We start from the raw sequence: 14,631 nt of genomic DNA, 5'->3' as shown, positions 1-14,631 counted from the left end.
TCCCCGCCGCCCCGGCAGCAATGGCGGGGCCGCGCCCCGGCCCCCCCCCGCCCCGGCCCCGTGCACGGCGCCGGGCTCGGCCCCGCCGCACCGGGAACGGGTCCGCCCCTCCCCCCCCGGAACCGGGACCGGGTCATCCCCACCCCCCCGGAACCGGGAACGGCGCGGGGGCACGGAGCGGGACCGGATGGACCGGGACCGTATGGAGCGGGACCGTATGGACCGGGACCGTATGGAGCGGGGGTGCACGAACGGGGGGTGCCCGGGCCAGGACCGTGAAAACCGGGACCGTATGGAACGGGGCTGCACACACCAGGACCATATGGAGCGGGACCGTATGGACCGGGGGTGCACGAACGGGGGGTGCCCGGGCCGGGACCGTGAAAACCGGGACCGTATGGACCGGGGGTGCACGAACGGGGGGTGCCCGGGCCAGGACCATGAAAACCGGGACCGTATGGAACGGGACCGTATGGAGCGGGGGTGCACGAACGGGGCGTGCCCGGGTCAGTATCGTGCAGACCGGGACCGTATGGACCGGGACCATATGGAGCGGGGGTGCACGAACGGGGGGTGCCCGGGCCAGGACCGTGAAAACCGGGACCGTATGGAACGGGGCTGCACACACCAGGACCATATGGAGCGGGACCGTATGGACCGGGGGTGCACGAACGGGGGGTGCCCGGGCCAGGACCGTGAAAACCGGGACCGTATGGACCGGGACCGTATGGACCGGGGGTGCACAAACGGGGCGTGCCCGGGTCAGTATCGTGCAAACCGGGACCGTATGGACCGGGACCATATGGAGCGGGACCGTATGGAGCGGGGGTGCACAAACGGGGGGTGCCCGAGCCGGGACCATAAAAACCGGGACCGTATGGAATGGAGCTGCACACACCAGGACCATATGGAGCGGGACCGTATGGACCGGGGGTGCACGAACGGGGGGTGCCTGGGCCAGGACCGTGAAAACCGGGAGCGTATGGACCGGGACCGTATAGACTGAGGGTGCAAGGATCGGTACCGTATGGAGTGGGGGTGCACGGACCGGGACCATATGGAGCGGGACCATATGGAGCGGGGGTGCACGAATTGGGGGTGCCCGGGCCGGGACCGTGCAAACCGGGACCGTAGACAGGGGTGCATGCACCAGGAACGTATAGACCGGGGGTGCACGAACAGGGGGTGCCCGGGCCGGGACCGTATGGACCGGTACCATATGGAACAGGACCATATGGACCAGGGGTGCACGAATGGGGGGTGCCCAGGCTGGGACCATGAAAACCGGGAGCGTATGGACCGGGACCGTATAGATTGAGGGTGCACAGACCGGTACCGTATGGAGCGGCGGTGCACAGACCGGGACCATATGGAGCCGGGGTGCACGAATTGGGGGTGCCTGGGCCGGTACCGTGCAAACCGGGACCATATGGACCGGGACCCTATAGACCAGGGGTGCACGGAGCGGTACCATATGGAGCGGGGGTGCATTGACCGGGACCGTGCAAACTGGGACCATACAGCCCGGGCATGCACGGAGCGGTACCATATGGACTGGTACCATATGGACCGGTACTGTATGGACTGGGGGTGCACACACCGGGACCATATAGACCGGGGATGCATGGACCGGTACCATATGGACCAGTACTGTATAGCTCGAGGGTGCACGGACCAGGACTGCATAGACTGGGGGTGCACAGAGTGGTACCGTATGGACTGGTACCATATAGACCAGGGGTGCATGGACCGGTACCATATGGACTGGTACCCTATAGCCCGAGGGTGCACGGACCAGGACCGTATAGACTGGGGGTGCACAGACCAGTACCATATAGAGCGGTACCATATAGCCCGAGGGTGCACAGACCAGTACCGTATGGACTGGGGATGCACACACTGGGACCATATAGACCAGTACCACATAAACCGGTACCATATAGACCGGGAGTGCACGTATCAGTACCATACAGCCTGGGGGTGCATGACTCAGTACCATATAGAGCGGTACCATATAGACCGGGGCTTGCACTGACTGGTACCGTATGAACCAGTACTGTATAGACCGGGGCTGCCTGGGCCGGTACCGTGCAAAGCAGGGGTGCACACACTGGTACCGTATAGACTGGTACTGTATGGACCGGGGGTGCACAGACTGGTACCGTGCAAACCGGGACTGTACGGATCAGGACCATATGGACCGGGGGGTGCACACACCAGGACCGTATGGACTGGGGGTGCCCGGGTCAGTAATGTACAGCCCGGGGGTGCCCGGGTCGGTACCATATAGACCAGTACCGTATAGACCGGGAGTGTCTAGGCCAGTACAATATAGACTGGTACCGTGTAGACCAGGGGTGTCTGCGCCTGTACCATATAGACTGGTACCGTATAGACCGGGGGTGCACAGACCGGTACCATGCAAACCGGTATCGTATGGACTGGGACCATATAGAATAGGGGGTGCACACACCAGTACCATATGGACCGGTACCATATGGACCAGGGGTGCCCGGGCCAGTACGGTACAAATGGGGGGGGCACAGACTGGTACCGTATGGACTAGGGGTGCACGGACCGGTACCATGCAAACCAGTACCATATGGACTGGGACCATATAGACTGGGAGGTGCACACACCAGTACCATGTGGACCAGTTCCGTATGGACCGAGGGTGCCCGGCTGGTCCTCTATAGACTGGTACCGTATAGACCAGGTGTGCCCAGGTTGGTACCATATAGACTGGTACCATATGGACTGCTACCATATGGACTGGGGGTGCCTGGGTTGGTACCGCATAGACCGGTACCATATGGACTGGTACTGTATGGATCGGGGGTGCCTGGGCCAGTACCATATAGACTGGTACCGTATAGACTGGGGGTGTCTGGGCCGGTACCATATAGACTGGTACTGTATAGACCAAGGGTGTCCGGGCTGCTACTGTATAGACCGGTACCGTATAGACCGGCAGTGCACGGACTGGTACCGTGCAAACTGGAACCGTATGGACCAGGACCATATAGACTGGGGGATGCACACACCAGTACCGTATGGGCCAGGACCATATAGACTGGGGGGTGCCCGGGCCAGTATGGTACAAACAGGGGGGGCACAGACCAGGACCGTATGGACTGGGGGTGCACGGACTGGTACCATGCAAACCGGTACCGTATGGACTGGGACCGTATAGATGGGGGGGTGCACATACCACTACCATATGGAATGGTACCGTATAGACCGGGGGTGCCCAGGCCGGTACGGTACAAACGGGGGGGGGCACAGACCGGTACTGTATGGACTGGGGGTGCCCGGGTTGGTACTGTATAGACTGGTACCATATGGACCGGTACCGTATGGACCGGGGGTGCCTGGGCCGGTACCATACAGACTGGTATCATATAGACTGGGGGTGTCTGGGCTGCTACCGTAGAGACCAGGGGTGTCTGGGCCAGTACCGTATAGACTGGTACTGTATAGATTGGGGGGTGCAAACCGGTACCGTATGGACCGGGGGTGCCCGGGTTGTACTGTATGGACTGGTACCATATGGACCGGTACCGTATGGACCAGTGGTGCCTGGGCTGGTACCATATAGACTGGTACCGTATAGACCGGCGGTGTCTGGGCTGGTACCATATAGACTGGTACTGTACAGACCAGGAGTGTCTGGGCGGGTACTGTATAGAACGGTACCGTATAGACTGGGGGGTGCACACACCGGTACCGCACGGACCGGGGGTGCCCGGGTTGTATTGTATGGACCGGTACCGTATGGACCAGTACCGTATGGACCAGGGGTGCCCGGGTTGGTACCGTATAGACCAGTACCGTATAGACCAGGAGTGCACAGACCGGTACCGTGCAAACTGGTACCATATGGACCGGGACCGTATAGACTGGGGGATGCACACACCAGTTCCCTATAGACTGGTACCGTATAGACCGGTACCATATGGACCGGGGGTGCCTGGGCCGGTATGGTACAAATGGGGGGGGCACAGACCGGTACCGTATGGACCAGTACCGTATGGACTGGGGGTGCCCGGGCTGGTACCATATAGATCAGTACCATATGGACTGGTACTGTATAGAGCGGTACCATATGGACCGGTACTGTACGGACGGGGGGTGCCCAGGTTGGTACCGTATGGACTGGTACCGTATGGTCCAGTACCATATAGACCGAGGGTGCCTGGGCCGGTACAGTACAAACGGGGGGGGTCACAGACTGGTATCCTATGGACCGGGGGTGCCCAGGTTGGTACCGTATGGGCTGGTACCATATACACTGGTACCATATAGACCAGGGGTGTCTGGGCTGGTACTGTATAGACTGGGACTGTATAGACCAGGGGTGCATGGACGGGTACCGTGCAAACTGGTACCGTATGGACCGGGACCGTATAGACTGGGGGTGCACACACCGGTCCCCTATAGACTGGTACCGTATAGACTGGGGGTGCCCGGGCCGGTACAGTACAAACGGGGGGGGAGGGGGGGCACAGACCAGGACTGTATGGACCAGGGGTGCCCGGGTTGGTACCATATGGACCGGTACTGTATGGACCGGGGGTGCCCAGGCTGGTCCCCTATAGACTGGTACCGTATAGACCAGGGGTGCCTGGGCTGGTATGGTACAAACAGGGGGTGCCCAGACCGGTACCGTATGGACGGGGGGTGCCTGGGTTGGTACCGTATAGACCAGTACCATATCGACCGGTACCGTATGGACTGGGGGTGCCCAGGTTGGTACCATATAGACTGGTACCATATAGACCAGGGGTGTCTGGGCCGGTACCATATAGACTGGTACCATATAGACCAGGGGTGTCTGGGCCGGTACCGTATAGACTGGTACCATATAGACCAGGGGTGTCTGGGCTGGTACTGTATAGACTGGTACCGTATAGACCGGGGGTGTCTGGGCCGGTACCATATAGACTGGTACCATATAGACCAGGGGTGTCTGGGCTGGTACTGTATAGACTGGTACCGTATAGACCAGGGGTGCAAGGACGGGTACCGTACAAACTGGTACCGTATGGACCGGGACTGTATAGACTGGGGGTGCACACACCGGTCCCCTATAGACTGGTACCGTATAGACTGGGGGTGCCCAGGCCAGTACAGTACAAATGGGGGGAGGGCACAGACCAGGATTGTATGGACCAGGGGTGCCCGGGTTGGTACCATATGGACCCGTACTGTATGGACCGGGGGTGCCCGGGCTGGTCCCCTATAGACTGGTACCGGTATAGACCAGGGCTGTCTGGGCTGGTACTGTATAGACTGGTACCGTATAGACCGGGGGTGTCTGGGCCGGTACCATATAGACTGGTACCATAAAGACCAGGGGTGTCTGGGCTGGTACTGTATAGACTGGTACCGTATAGACCAGGGGTGCCCGGGCCGGTACAGTACAAATGGGGGGGGGGGGGGGGGGCACAGACCAGGACTGTATGGACCAGGGGTGCCCAGGTTGGTACCATATGGACCGGTACTGTATGGACCGGGGGTGCCCAGGCTGGTCCCCTATAGACTGGTACCGTATAGACCAGGGGTGCCTGGGCTGGTACGGTACAAATGGGGGGGGCACAGACCGGTACCGTATGGACGGGGGGTGCCTGGGTTGGTACCGTATAGACCGGTACCATATCGACCGGTACCGTATGGACTGGGGGTGCCCAGGTTGGTACCATATAGACTGGTACCATATAGACCAGGGGTGTCTGGGCCAGTACCATATAGACTGGTACCATATAGACCAGGGGTGTCTGGGCTGGTACTGTATAGACTGGTACCGTATAGACCAGGGGTGCAAGGACGGGTACCGTACAAACTGGTACCGTATGGACCGGGACTGTATAGACTGGGGGTGCACACACCGGTCCCCTATAGACTGGTACCGTATAGACTGGGGGTGCCCAGGCCAGTACAGTACAAATGGGGGGAGGGCACAGACCAGGACTGTATGGACCAGGGGTGCCCGGGTTGGTACCATATGGACCGGTACTGTATGGACAGGGTGTGCCCGGGCTGGTCCCCTATAGACTGGTACCGTATAGACCAGGGGTGCCTGGGCTGGTACTGTATAGACTGGTACCGTATAGACCGGGGGTGCCTGGGCTGGTACGGTACAAACGGGGGGGGCACTGACCGGTACCATATGGACGGGGGGTGCCTGGGTTGGTACCGTATAGACCGGTACCATATGGACCAGTACCGTATGGACCGGGGTGCCCAGGTTGGTACCATATAGACTGGTACCGTATAGACCGGGGGTGTCTGGGCCGGTACCATATAGACTGGTACCATATAGACCAGGGGTGTCTGGGCCGGTACCATATAGACTGGTACCGTATAGACCAGGGGTGTCTGGGCTGGTACTGTATAGACTGGTACCGTATAGACCGGGGGTGTCTGGGCCGGTACCATATAGACTGGTACCGTATAGACCAGGGGTGTCTGGGCTGGTACTGTATAGACTGGGACTGTATAGACCAGGGGTGCATGGACGGGTACCGTGCAAACTGGTACCGTATGGACCGGGACCGTATAGACTGGGGGTGCACACACCGGTCCCCTATAGACTGGTACCGTATGGACCGGGGGTGCACACACTGGTCCCCTATAGACTGGTACCGTATGGACCGGGGGTGCACACACCGGTCCCGTATAGACTGGGGGTGCACACACCGGTCCCCTATAGACTGGTACCGTATGGACCGGGGGTGCACACACCGGTCCCCTATAGACTGGTACCGTATGGACCGGGGGTGCCCCCACCGCTCCCCTACAGATCGCTCCCCTATAGACCGGTCCCCTATAGCGGACCGGCGGTGCCCCCCGGCTCCCCCCTCGCTGGCCCCGCCCCGGGGGGCGGTGCCGGCCAGGGGGGGCGGAGCCAGCCGCGGCCGGGGGGCGGAGCCAGCCGCGGTAGCGCCGGTGGCACCCAGCGGCTCGCGCTGCCCGCTCGCCATGGCCACCGTCAGGAACGTCGCCATCTTCGGGGCCACCGGCAGGACCGGGCTGGCCACGCTGGCCCTGGCCCTGGAGGAGGGTGAGGGGGGGGAGTGGGGGACCCCGGCTGCGCCCCAAAACCCCGCGGTGGGGAGCGGGGCCGGGGGGCCGGGGGTCCCGGGGGTTTGGGGGCGCTGGGGGTCCCGGGGGTTTGGGGGTCCCGGGGATTTGGGGTCCCGGGGGTTTGGGGGGTCCCGGGGTTTGGGGGCGCTGGGGGGTCCCCGGGGTTTGGGGGTCCCGGGGGTTTGGGGTCCTGGGGTTATGGGGGCCCTGGGGGTCCCCGGGGGTTTGGGGGTCCCGGGGAGTTTGGGGGTCCCCTGGGGTTTGGGGGGCCAGGGGTTTGGGGGTCCCGGGGGTTATGGGGGTTTGGGGGCCAGGGGGTTTGGGGTCCTGGGGGTTATGGAGGGTTTGGGGGGTCCCCTGGGGTTTGGGGGCCAGGGGGTTTGGGGATCCCGGGGGGTTTTGGGGGCCCCTGGGGTTTGGGGGTCCCGGGGGTTTTGGGGGTCCCTGGAGTTATGGGGGGTTTGGGGGCCCCTGTGCCTATAGGGGTCCCTGGGACTATAGGGGTCCCTGGGGTTTGGGGGGTTTTGGGGGTCCCTGGGGTTTGGGGGGCCCCTGGGTGGTGCAGGGGGCACGGCCGGGGCCAACAGAGGCTATAGGGGGATATAGAGGCTATAGGGGGATATAGAGGCTATAGGGGGATATAGAGGCTATAGGGGGCAGCTGGAGCACATACGGGGCACGCACAGCCCAGCCAGGGCGTATAGAGCCCACTGGAGCATATGGAGCCTGTTGGGGGGCAGGTACAACCCCTCCGGACTCTATAGGGCCTATAGGTGGGGCAGCCCCGGCCCGTTGGGGCCCTATAGAGCCTACGCGGGGCCGCCCCAGCGTGCGTGGGGCAGATAGGGCTTATCTGGGGCAGCCGTGGCCTCCTCGGGGCTGATAGAGCCCATATGGGGCTGACAGAGCCCATATGGGGCTGATAGAGTCCATATGGGGCTGATAGAGCCCGTATGGGGCAGGCAGAGCACGTATGGGGCACACGTAGCCCGGTCAGGGCAGACAGAGCCTGTGTGGGCCATATAGAGCCTATACAGGGCATATGTGGGGGCAGGCAGAGCCCGTATGAACCATATAGAGCCTATATAGGGCAGATAGAAGTTATGTGGGGCAGACGGAACCCCTGTGGGGCAGATAGAGCCTCTGTGGGGCAGGCAGAGCCTATGTGGGGGAGATGTGGGGCGAGGCAGAGCCCCTAAGGGCCATATAGAGCCTATATGGGTCAGGCAGGGCCCCTATGGGGCACGCAGAGCCTATATGGGGCAGATGTGGGGCCAGGCAGAGCCCCTATGAGCCACATAGAACCTATATGGGGCAGGCAGAGCCCCTATGTGTCAGGTGTGGGGCCAGGCAGAGCCCGTGTGGGGCATATAGAGCCCCTATGGGGCAGATATGGGGCCAGGCAGAGCCCCTATGGGGCAGGCGGAGCCATTGCGTGGCAGGTGTGGGGCAGGCAGAGCCCCTGTGGGGCACGCAGGGCCCCTGTGGGGCAGGCAGGGCCATTGTGGGGCAGGTGTGGGGCAGGCAGAGCACCTGTGGGGCAGATGTGGGGCAGGCAGAGCCATTGTGGGGCAGGTGTGGGGCAGGCAGAGCCCCTGTGGGCCAGGCAGGGCTCCTGTGGGGCAGATGTGAGGCAGGCCGGGCCCCTATGGGGCAGACAGAGCCTCTATGGGGCAGATGTGGGACAGGCAGTGCCCCTATGGGGCAGACAGAGCCTCTATGGGGCAGATGTGGGACAGGCAGTGCCCCTATGGGGCAGGCAGAGCCTCTATGGGGCAGATGTGGGACAGGCCAGGCCTGTATGGGGCAGACAGAGCCCCTGTGGGGCAGATGTGGGACAGGCCAGGCCTGTATGGGGCAGACAGAGCCTCTATGGGGCAGATGTGGGACAGGCAGTGCCCCTGTGGGGCAGACAGAGCCTCTATGGGGCAGACCTGGGGCAGGCAGAGCCACTGCGGGGCAGGTGTGGGGCAGGCAGAGCCCCTATGGGGCAGATGTGGGACAGGCCAGGCCTGTATGGGGCAGACAGAGCCTCTATGGGGCAGATGTGGGACAGGCCAGGCCCCTGTGGGGCAGACAGAGCCTCTATGGGGCAGATGTGGGACAGGCCGGGCCCCTGTGGGGCAGACAGAGCCTCTATGGGGCAGATGTGGGACAGACCAGGCCCCTGTGGGGCAGACAGAGCCTCTATGGGGCAGATGTGGGACAGGCTGGGCCCCTGTGGGGCAGACAGAGCCTCTATGGGGCAGATGTGGGGCAGGCAGAGCCATTGTGGAGCAGGTGTGGGCCAGGCAGAGCCCCTGTGGGGCAGATGTGGGACAGGCCAGGCCTGTATGGGGCAGACAGAGCCTCTATGGGGCAGATGTGGGACAGGCAGTGCCCCTGTGGGGCAGACAGAGCCTCTATGGGGCAGATGTGGGGCAGGCAGAGCCACTGCGGGGCAGGTGTGGGGCAGGCAGAGCCCCTGTGGGGCAGATGTGGGACAGGCCAGGCCTGTATGGGGCAGACAGAGCCTCTATGGGGCAGATGTGGGACAGGCCAGGCCCCTGTGGGGCAGACAGAGCCTCTATGGGGCAGATGTGGGACAGGCCGGGCCCCTGTGGGGCAGACAGAGCCTCTATGGGGCAGATGTGGGACAGACCAGGCCCCTGTGGGGCAGACAGAGCCTCTATGGGGCAGATGTGGGACAGGCTGGGCCCCTGTGGGGCAGACAGAGCCTCTATGGGGCAGATGTGGGGCAGGCAGAGCCATTGTGGAGCAGGTGTGGGCCAGGCAGAGCCCCTGTGGGGCAGATGTGGGACAGGCCAGGCCTGTATGGGGCAGACAGAGCCTCTATGGGGCAGATGTGGGACAGGCAGTGCCCCTGTGGGGCAGACAGAGCCTCTATGGGGCAGATGTGGGGCAGGCAGAGCCACTGCGGGGCAGGAGCCTCTGTGGGGCAGGCAGAGCCCCTGTGGGGCAGATGTGGGACAGGCCAGGCCTGTATGGGGCAGACAGAGCCTCTATGGGGCAGATGTGGGACAGGCAGTGCCCCTGTGGGGCAGACAGAGCCTCTATGGGGCAGATGTGGGGCAGGCAGAGCCACTGCGGGGCAGGTGTGGGGCAGGCAGAGCCCCTATGGGGCAGATGTGGGACAGGCCAGGCCTGTATGGGGCAGACAGAGCCTCTATGGGGCAGATGTGGGACAGGCCAGGCCCCTGTGGGGCAGACAGAGCCTCTATGGGGCAGATGTGGGACAGGCCGGGCCCCTGTGGGGCAGACAGAGCCTCTATGGGGCAGATGTGGGACAGACCAGGCCCCTGTGGGGCAGACAGAGCCTCTATGGGGCAGATGTGGGACAGGCTGGGCCCCTGTGGGGCAGACAGAGCCTCTATGGGGCAGATGTGGGGCAGGCAGAGCCATTGTGGAGCAGGTGTGGGCCAGGCAGAGCCCCTGTGGGGCAGATGTGGGACAGGCAGTGCCCCTATGGGGCAGGCAGAGCCTCTATGGGGCAGACGCGGGGCCAGGCAGAGCCATTGCCGGGCCGCCGTGGGGCAGGCGTGGGGCAGGCCGGGCCCCCGCGGGCTCGGCCGGCCCCAGCGCGGCGCCGTCCCCAGGGCTGGCGGTGACGGCGCTGGTGCGGGACGCGGCCCGGCTGCCGGCCCAGCCCCGCCCCGTGCGCCTGGTGCCGGGGGACGCGCGGGACGCGGCGGCCGTGGCCGAGGCCGTCAGGGGCCAGGACGCCGTCGTCATCGTCCTGGGGACCCGCGGGCAGCTGGGTACGGGCGGCGCCCTCCGACCCCGCGCCCTCCGACCCCGTGCCCTCTGACCCCTGCGCCCTCCGACCCCGCGCCCTCCGATCCCTGCACCCCGATCCCACATTCTCTGACCTCTGCACCCTCCGACCCCGTGCCCTCCGACCCCCGCACCCTCTGACCCCCGCGCCCTCTGACCCCACGCCCTCCGACCCCATGTCCTCTGACCCCCTGCACCCTCCAAACCCGCATCCTCTGATCCCTGCACACTCCGACCCCTGCGCCCTCTGACCCCACGCCCTCTGACCCCACGCCCTCTGACCCCACGCCCTCTGATCCCTGCACCCTCTGACCCCCTGCGCCCTCTGACCCCTGCGCCCTCCACCCCCTGCGCACTCTGACCTCGCACCCTCTGACCCCAGTGCGCTCTGACCCCTGCATCCTCCAACCCCGCGCCCTCCGACCCCGCGCCCTCTGACCCCGCGCCCTCCGACCCCTGCGCCCCTGACCGTGCACGCACCAACCCCTGTGCCCTCCGACCCTGTGCCCTCTGACGCCACGCCCTCTGGCCCTGCGCTCTCCAACCCCGCATCCTCTGACCCCACATCCTCTGACCCCTGCACTCTCCGACCCCCTGCGCCCTCCGACCCCTGCGCCCTCTGACCCCTGCGCCCTCTGACCCCTGCGCCCTCTGACCCCCTAATTTGGGGGACCCCATCACCCTCTGACCCTACGACCAAGCACCCGAACCCCCATCACCCCTAAACTTGGGGGCTGCCCCTAACCCCTCCTCCCCCTAAAACTTGGGGGCTGCCCCTAACCCCTCCTTTCCCCTAAAACTTGGGGGCTGCCCCTAACCCCCCAACCCCCAAAAACTTGTGGGGCTGCCCCTAACCCCACCCTTCCCCTAAAACTTGGGGGCTGCCCCTAACCCCCCACCCCTGTAAAACTTGGGGGCTGCCCCTAACCCCCCACCCCCACAAACTTGGGGGCTGCCCCTAACCCCCTTCCCCTAAAACTTGGGGGCCTGCCCCTAACACCCCCACCCCCACAAACTTGGGGGCTGCCCCTAACCCCCTTTCCCCCAGGCCCCACCACGGAGTTGTCCGAGAGCACCGAGACCATCGTGGCGGCCATGAAGGCCCACGGCGTCCGCAAAGTGGTCGCCTGCCTCTCGGGTGGGTGCCCCCAACACCCAAAAATACCCGGGGTGGGGGGTGGGTGTCCCCTATTCTGACCCCCCCCCGTTTCTGCCCCCAGCTTTCCTGCTGTGGGACCTGCAGGAGGTGCCCCCCGCCTGCGGGCGCTGACGGAGGAGCACGCCCGCATGAGCCGCGTCCTGCAGGGCTCCGGCCTCGACTACGTCTGCGTCCTGCCCCCCCACATCGCCGGTGCGTGGGGACCCCCCAACCCCCAATCCCCCAAAACCCCCAAAACCCCCAAAACCCTCCAACACCCCCAATCCCAGCACCCCCCAAGACCCCCCAAAACCCTCCAGCACCCCCAACCCCCAACACCCCCCAAACCCTCCAGCACCCCCAACCCCTCAGTCCCCCAACCCCCCCAGTCCCCCAAAACCCCCAGCCCCCCAACACCCCCAAACCTCCAACACCCCCCCCTCAATCCCCCAACCCCCCAGTCCCCCAACACCCCCAAACCCCCCAACCCCCCCAATCCCAGCACCCCCAACACCCCCAATCCCCAAAACCTCCCCCAACACCCCCAAACCCCCCAAAACCCCCAATCCCAACACCCCCCAAGACCCCCCAAAACCCCTCCAACACCCCCCCCAACCCCCCAAACCCCCAACACCCCCAACCCCCAACACCCCCCAACCCCCAACCCCCTCAATCCCCCAACACCCCAACACCCCCTCAACCCCCCCAACCCCCAACACCCCCCAATCCCCCAAAACCCCCAGTCCCCCAACACCCCCCAAAACCCCCCAACCCCCCAATCCCCCAACACCCCCAAAACCCCCCAATCCCCCAAAACGCCCCAACCCCCCAACCCCAAACCCCAACACCCCCAACCCCCCCAGCCCCCAAAGCCCCCCAAACCCCCCAACCCCAGTGTCCCCATTATCTGCAGTCCCCCAGTCCTCCCAGTCCGTCCCCAGTCCCCCAGTGCCCCCCAGTCTCCCCGCTATCCCCTTATCCCCGTCCCCCAGTCTGTCCCCCAGTCCTCCCAGTCCCCCAGTCCCTCCATTATCCCAGTCCCCCAGTCTGTCCCACCAGTCTCCCCAGTCCCCCCGTTATCCCCGTACCCCAGTCCGTCCCCAGTCCTCCCAGTCCGTCCCCAGTCTCCCCATTATCCCAGTCCCCTGCTATCCCCATCCCCAGTCTGTCCCCCAGTCCGTCCCCAGTGCCCCCAGTCCCCCATTATCCTCATCCCCCAGTGCCCCCAGTCCATCCCCAGTCCCCCATTATCCCAATCCCCGTTATCCCAGTGCCCCCAGTCCCCCGTTATCCCTGTCCCCCAGTGCTCCCAGTCCGTCCCCAGTGCCCCCAGTCCGTCCCCAGTCCCCCTTATCCCCGTCCCCAGTGCCCCCAATCCCCGTTATCCCAGTGCCCCCAGTCCCCCGTTATCCCGTGCCCCAGTACCCCCAGTCCGTCCCCAGTCCCCCATTATCCCCGTTATCCCTGTACCCCAGTGCTCCCAGTCCGTCCCCAGTCCCCCAGTCCCCCCCAGTCCCCCATTATCCCTGTTATCCCTGTCCCCCAGTCCCCCAGTCTCCCCAGTCCCCCATTATCCCCGTCCCCAGTCCCCCAGTCCCCCCAGTCCCCAGTCCCCCAGTCTCCCCAGTCCGTCCCCAGTCCCCCAGTCCCCTCAGTCCCCCCAGTCCCCCCCCAGTGCCCCCAGTCCCCCAGTCCCCCCCAGTGCCCCCAGTCCCCCCAGTGCCCCCAGTCTCCCCAGTACCCCCCGCAGAGCACCTCCCCTCACCGGGGCCTACTCCGTGACCGTGGGCGCCGCCGGCTCCTCCCGCGTCATCTCCGCGCGCGACCTCGCGCACTTCCTGCTGCGCTGCCTGCGCACCGCGCGCTACGACGGGCAGAGCGTCTACGTCTGCGGCGCCTACCCCGGCCATTAACGGCCCGGAGGGGGGCCGGGGCTGGGGGGGGGGCCGGGATCGGGGGGTCCCTCGGGATCAAGGGGGACCCCCGGGATCAAGGGGGTCCCCGCATCTGGGGGTCCCCGGATCGGGGGGTCCCCGGATCAAGGGGGTCCCCGGATGGGGGGGTCCCTCGGGATCGGGGGGGTTCCTCGGGGTCGGGGGGTCCCTCGGGATCGGGACGGGGTCCCCGGATCGGGGGGTCCCTCGGGATCGGGGGTCCGTCGGATCAAGGGGTCCCCGGATCAAGGGGGTCCCTCGGGATCGGGGGGTCCCTCGGGATCAAGGGGGTCCCCCGGGATCAAGGGGGTCCCCGGATCGGGGGGTCCCTCGGGATCAGGGGGTCCCCGGATCGGGGGGTGCCCCCTTGCACCCCCGGGGAGATTAAATCCAGCTTTTTCCCAGCCCAGATCCGGCCTTTTCCTGTGAGCTGGGTTCTGTGGGGCTGGGGGGGTCCTATGGGGCTGGGACGGGGATATGGGGCTGGGGGAGTTCTATGGGGCTGGGAACAGGATGTGGGGCGGGCGGGGGGTGTCCTGTGGGGCTGGGAAGGGGGCGTGGGGCCCCGCCCCCACCGCCCGCCCCTTCCCGCGGGAAACGCTCCCGGCCGCGCCCTGTATGCAAATGAGCCGCCCGCACCGCCACCAATCAGACGCGAGCGCGGGCGGGGCCTCCCCTCCCCGGGCGGGGCTTTTACGC

General features: G+C 65.1%; 1 protein-coding gene across 1 annotated transcript; it reads left to right on the top strand.

Moving 5' to 3' along the window:
* Window positions 1-6,904: 6,904 nt before the first annotated feature.
* On the top strand, window positions 6,905-14,059 carry BLVRB (biliverdin reductase B). The gene is given in 6 exon segments (XM_072848881.1): window positions 6,905-7,063; window positions 10,683-10,844; window positions 11,909-11,998; window positions 12,081-12,110; window positions 12,113-12,211; window positions 13,751-14,059. Coding segments are annotated over 6 exon segments (624 nt in total). The 5' UTR covers window positions 6,905-6,981; the 3' UTR covers window positions 13,912-14,059.
* Window positions 14,060-14,631: the final 572 nt, after the last annotated feature.

This window comes from Ciconia boyciana, chromosome 33 (genome assembly GCF_034638445.1).
Source record: "Ciconia boyciana chromosome 33, ASM3463844v1, whole genome shotgun sequence".
NCBI classification, from domain to species: domain Eukaryota; kingdom Metazoa; phylum Chordata; class Aves; order Ciconiiformes; family Ciconiidae; genus Ciconia; species Ciconia boyciana.
This window is presented reverse-complemented; position numbering and strand designations above follow the sequence as displayed.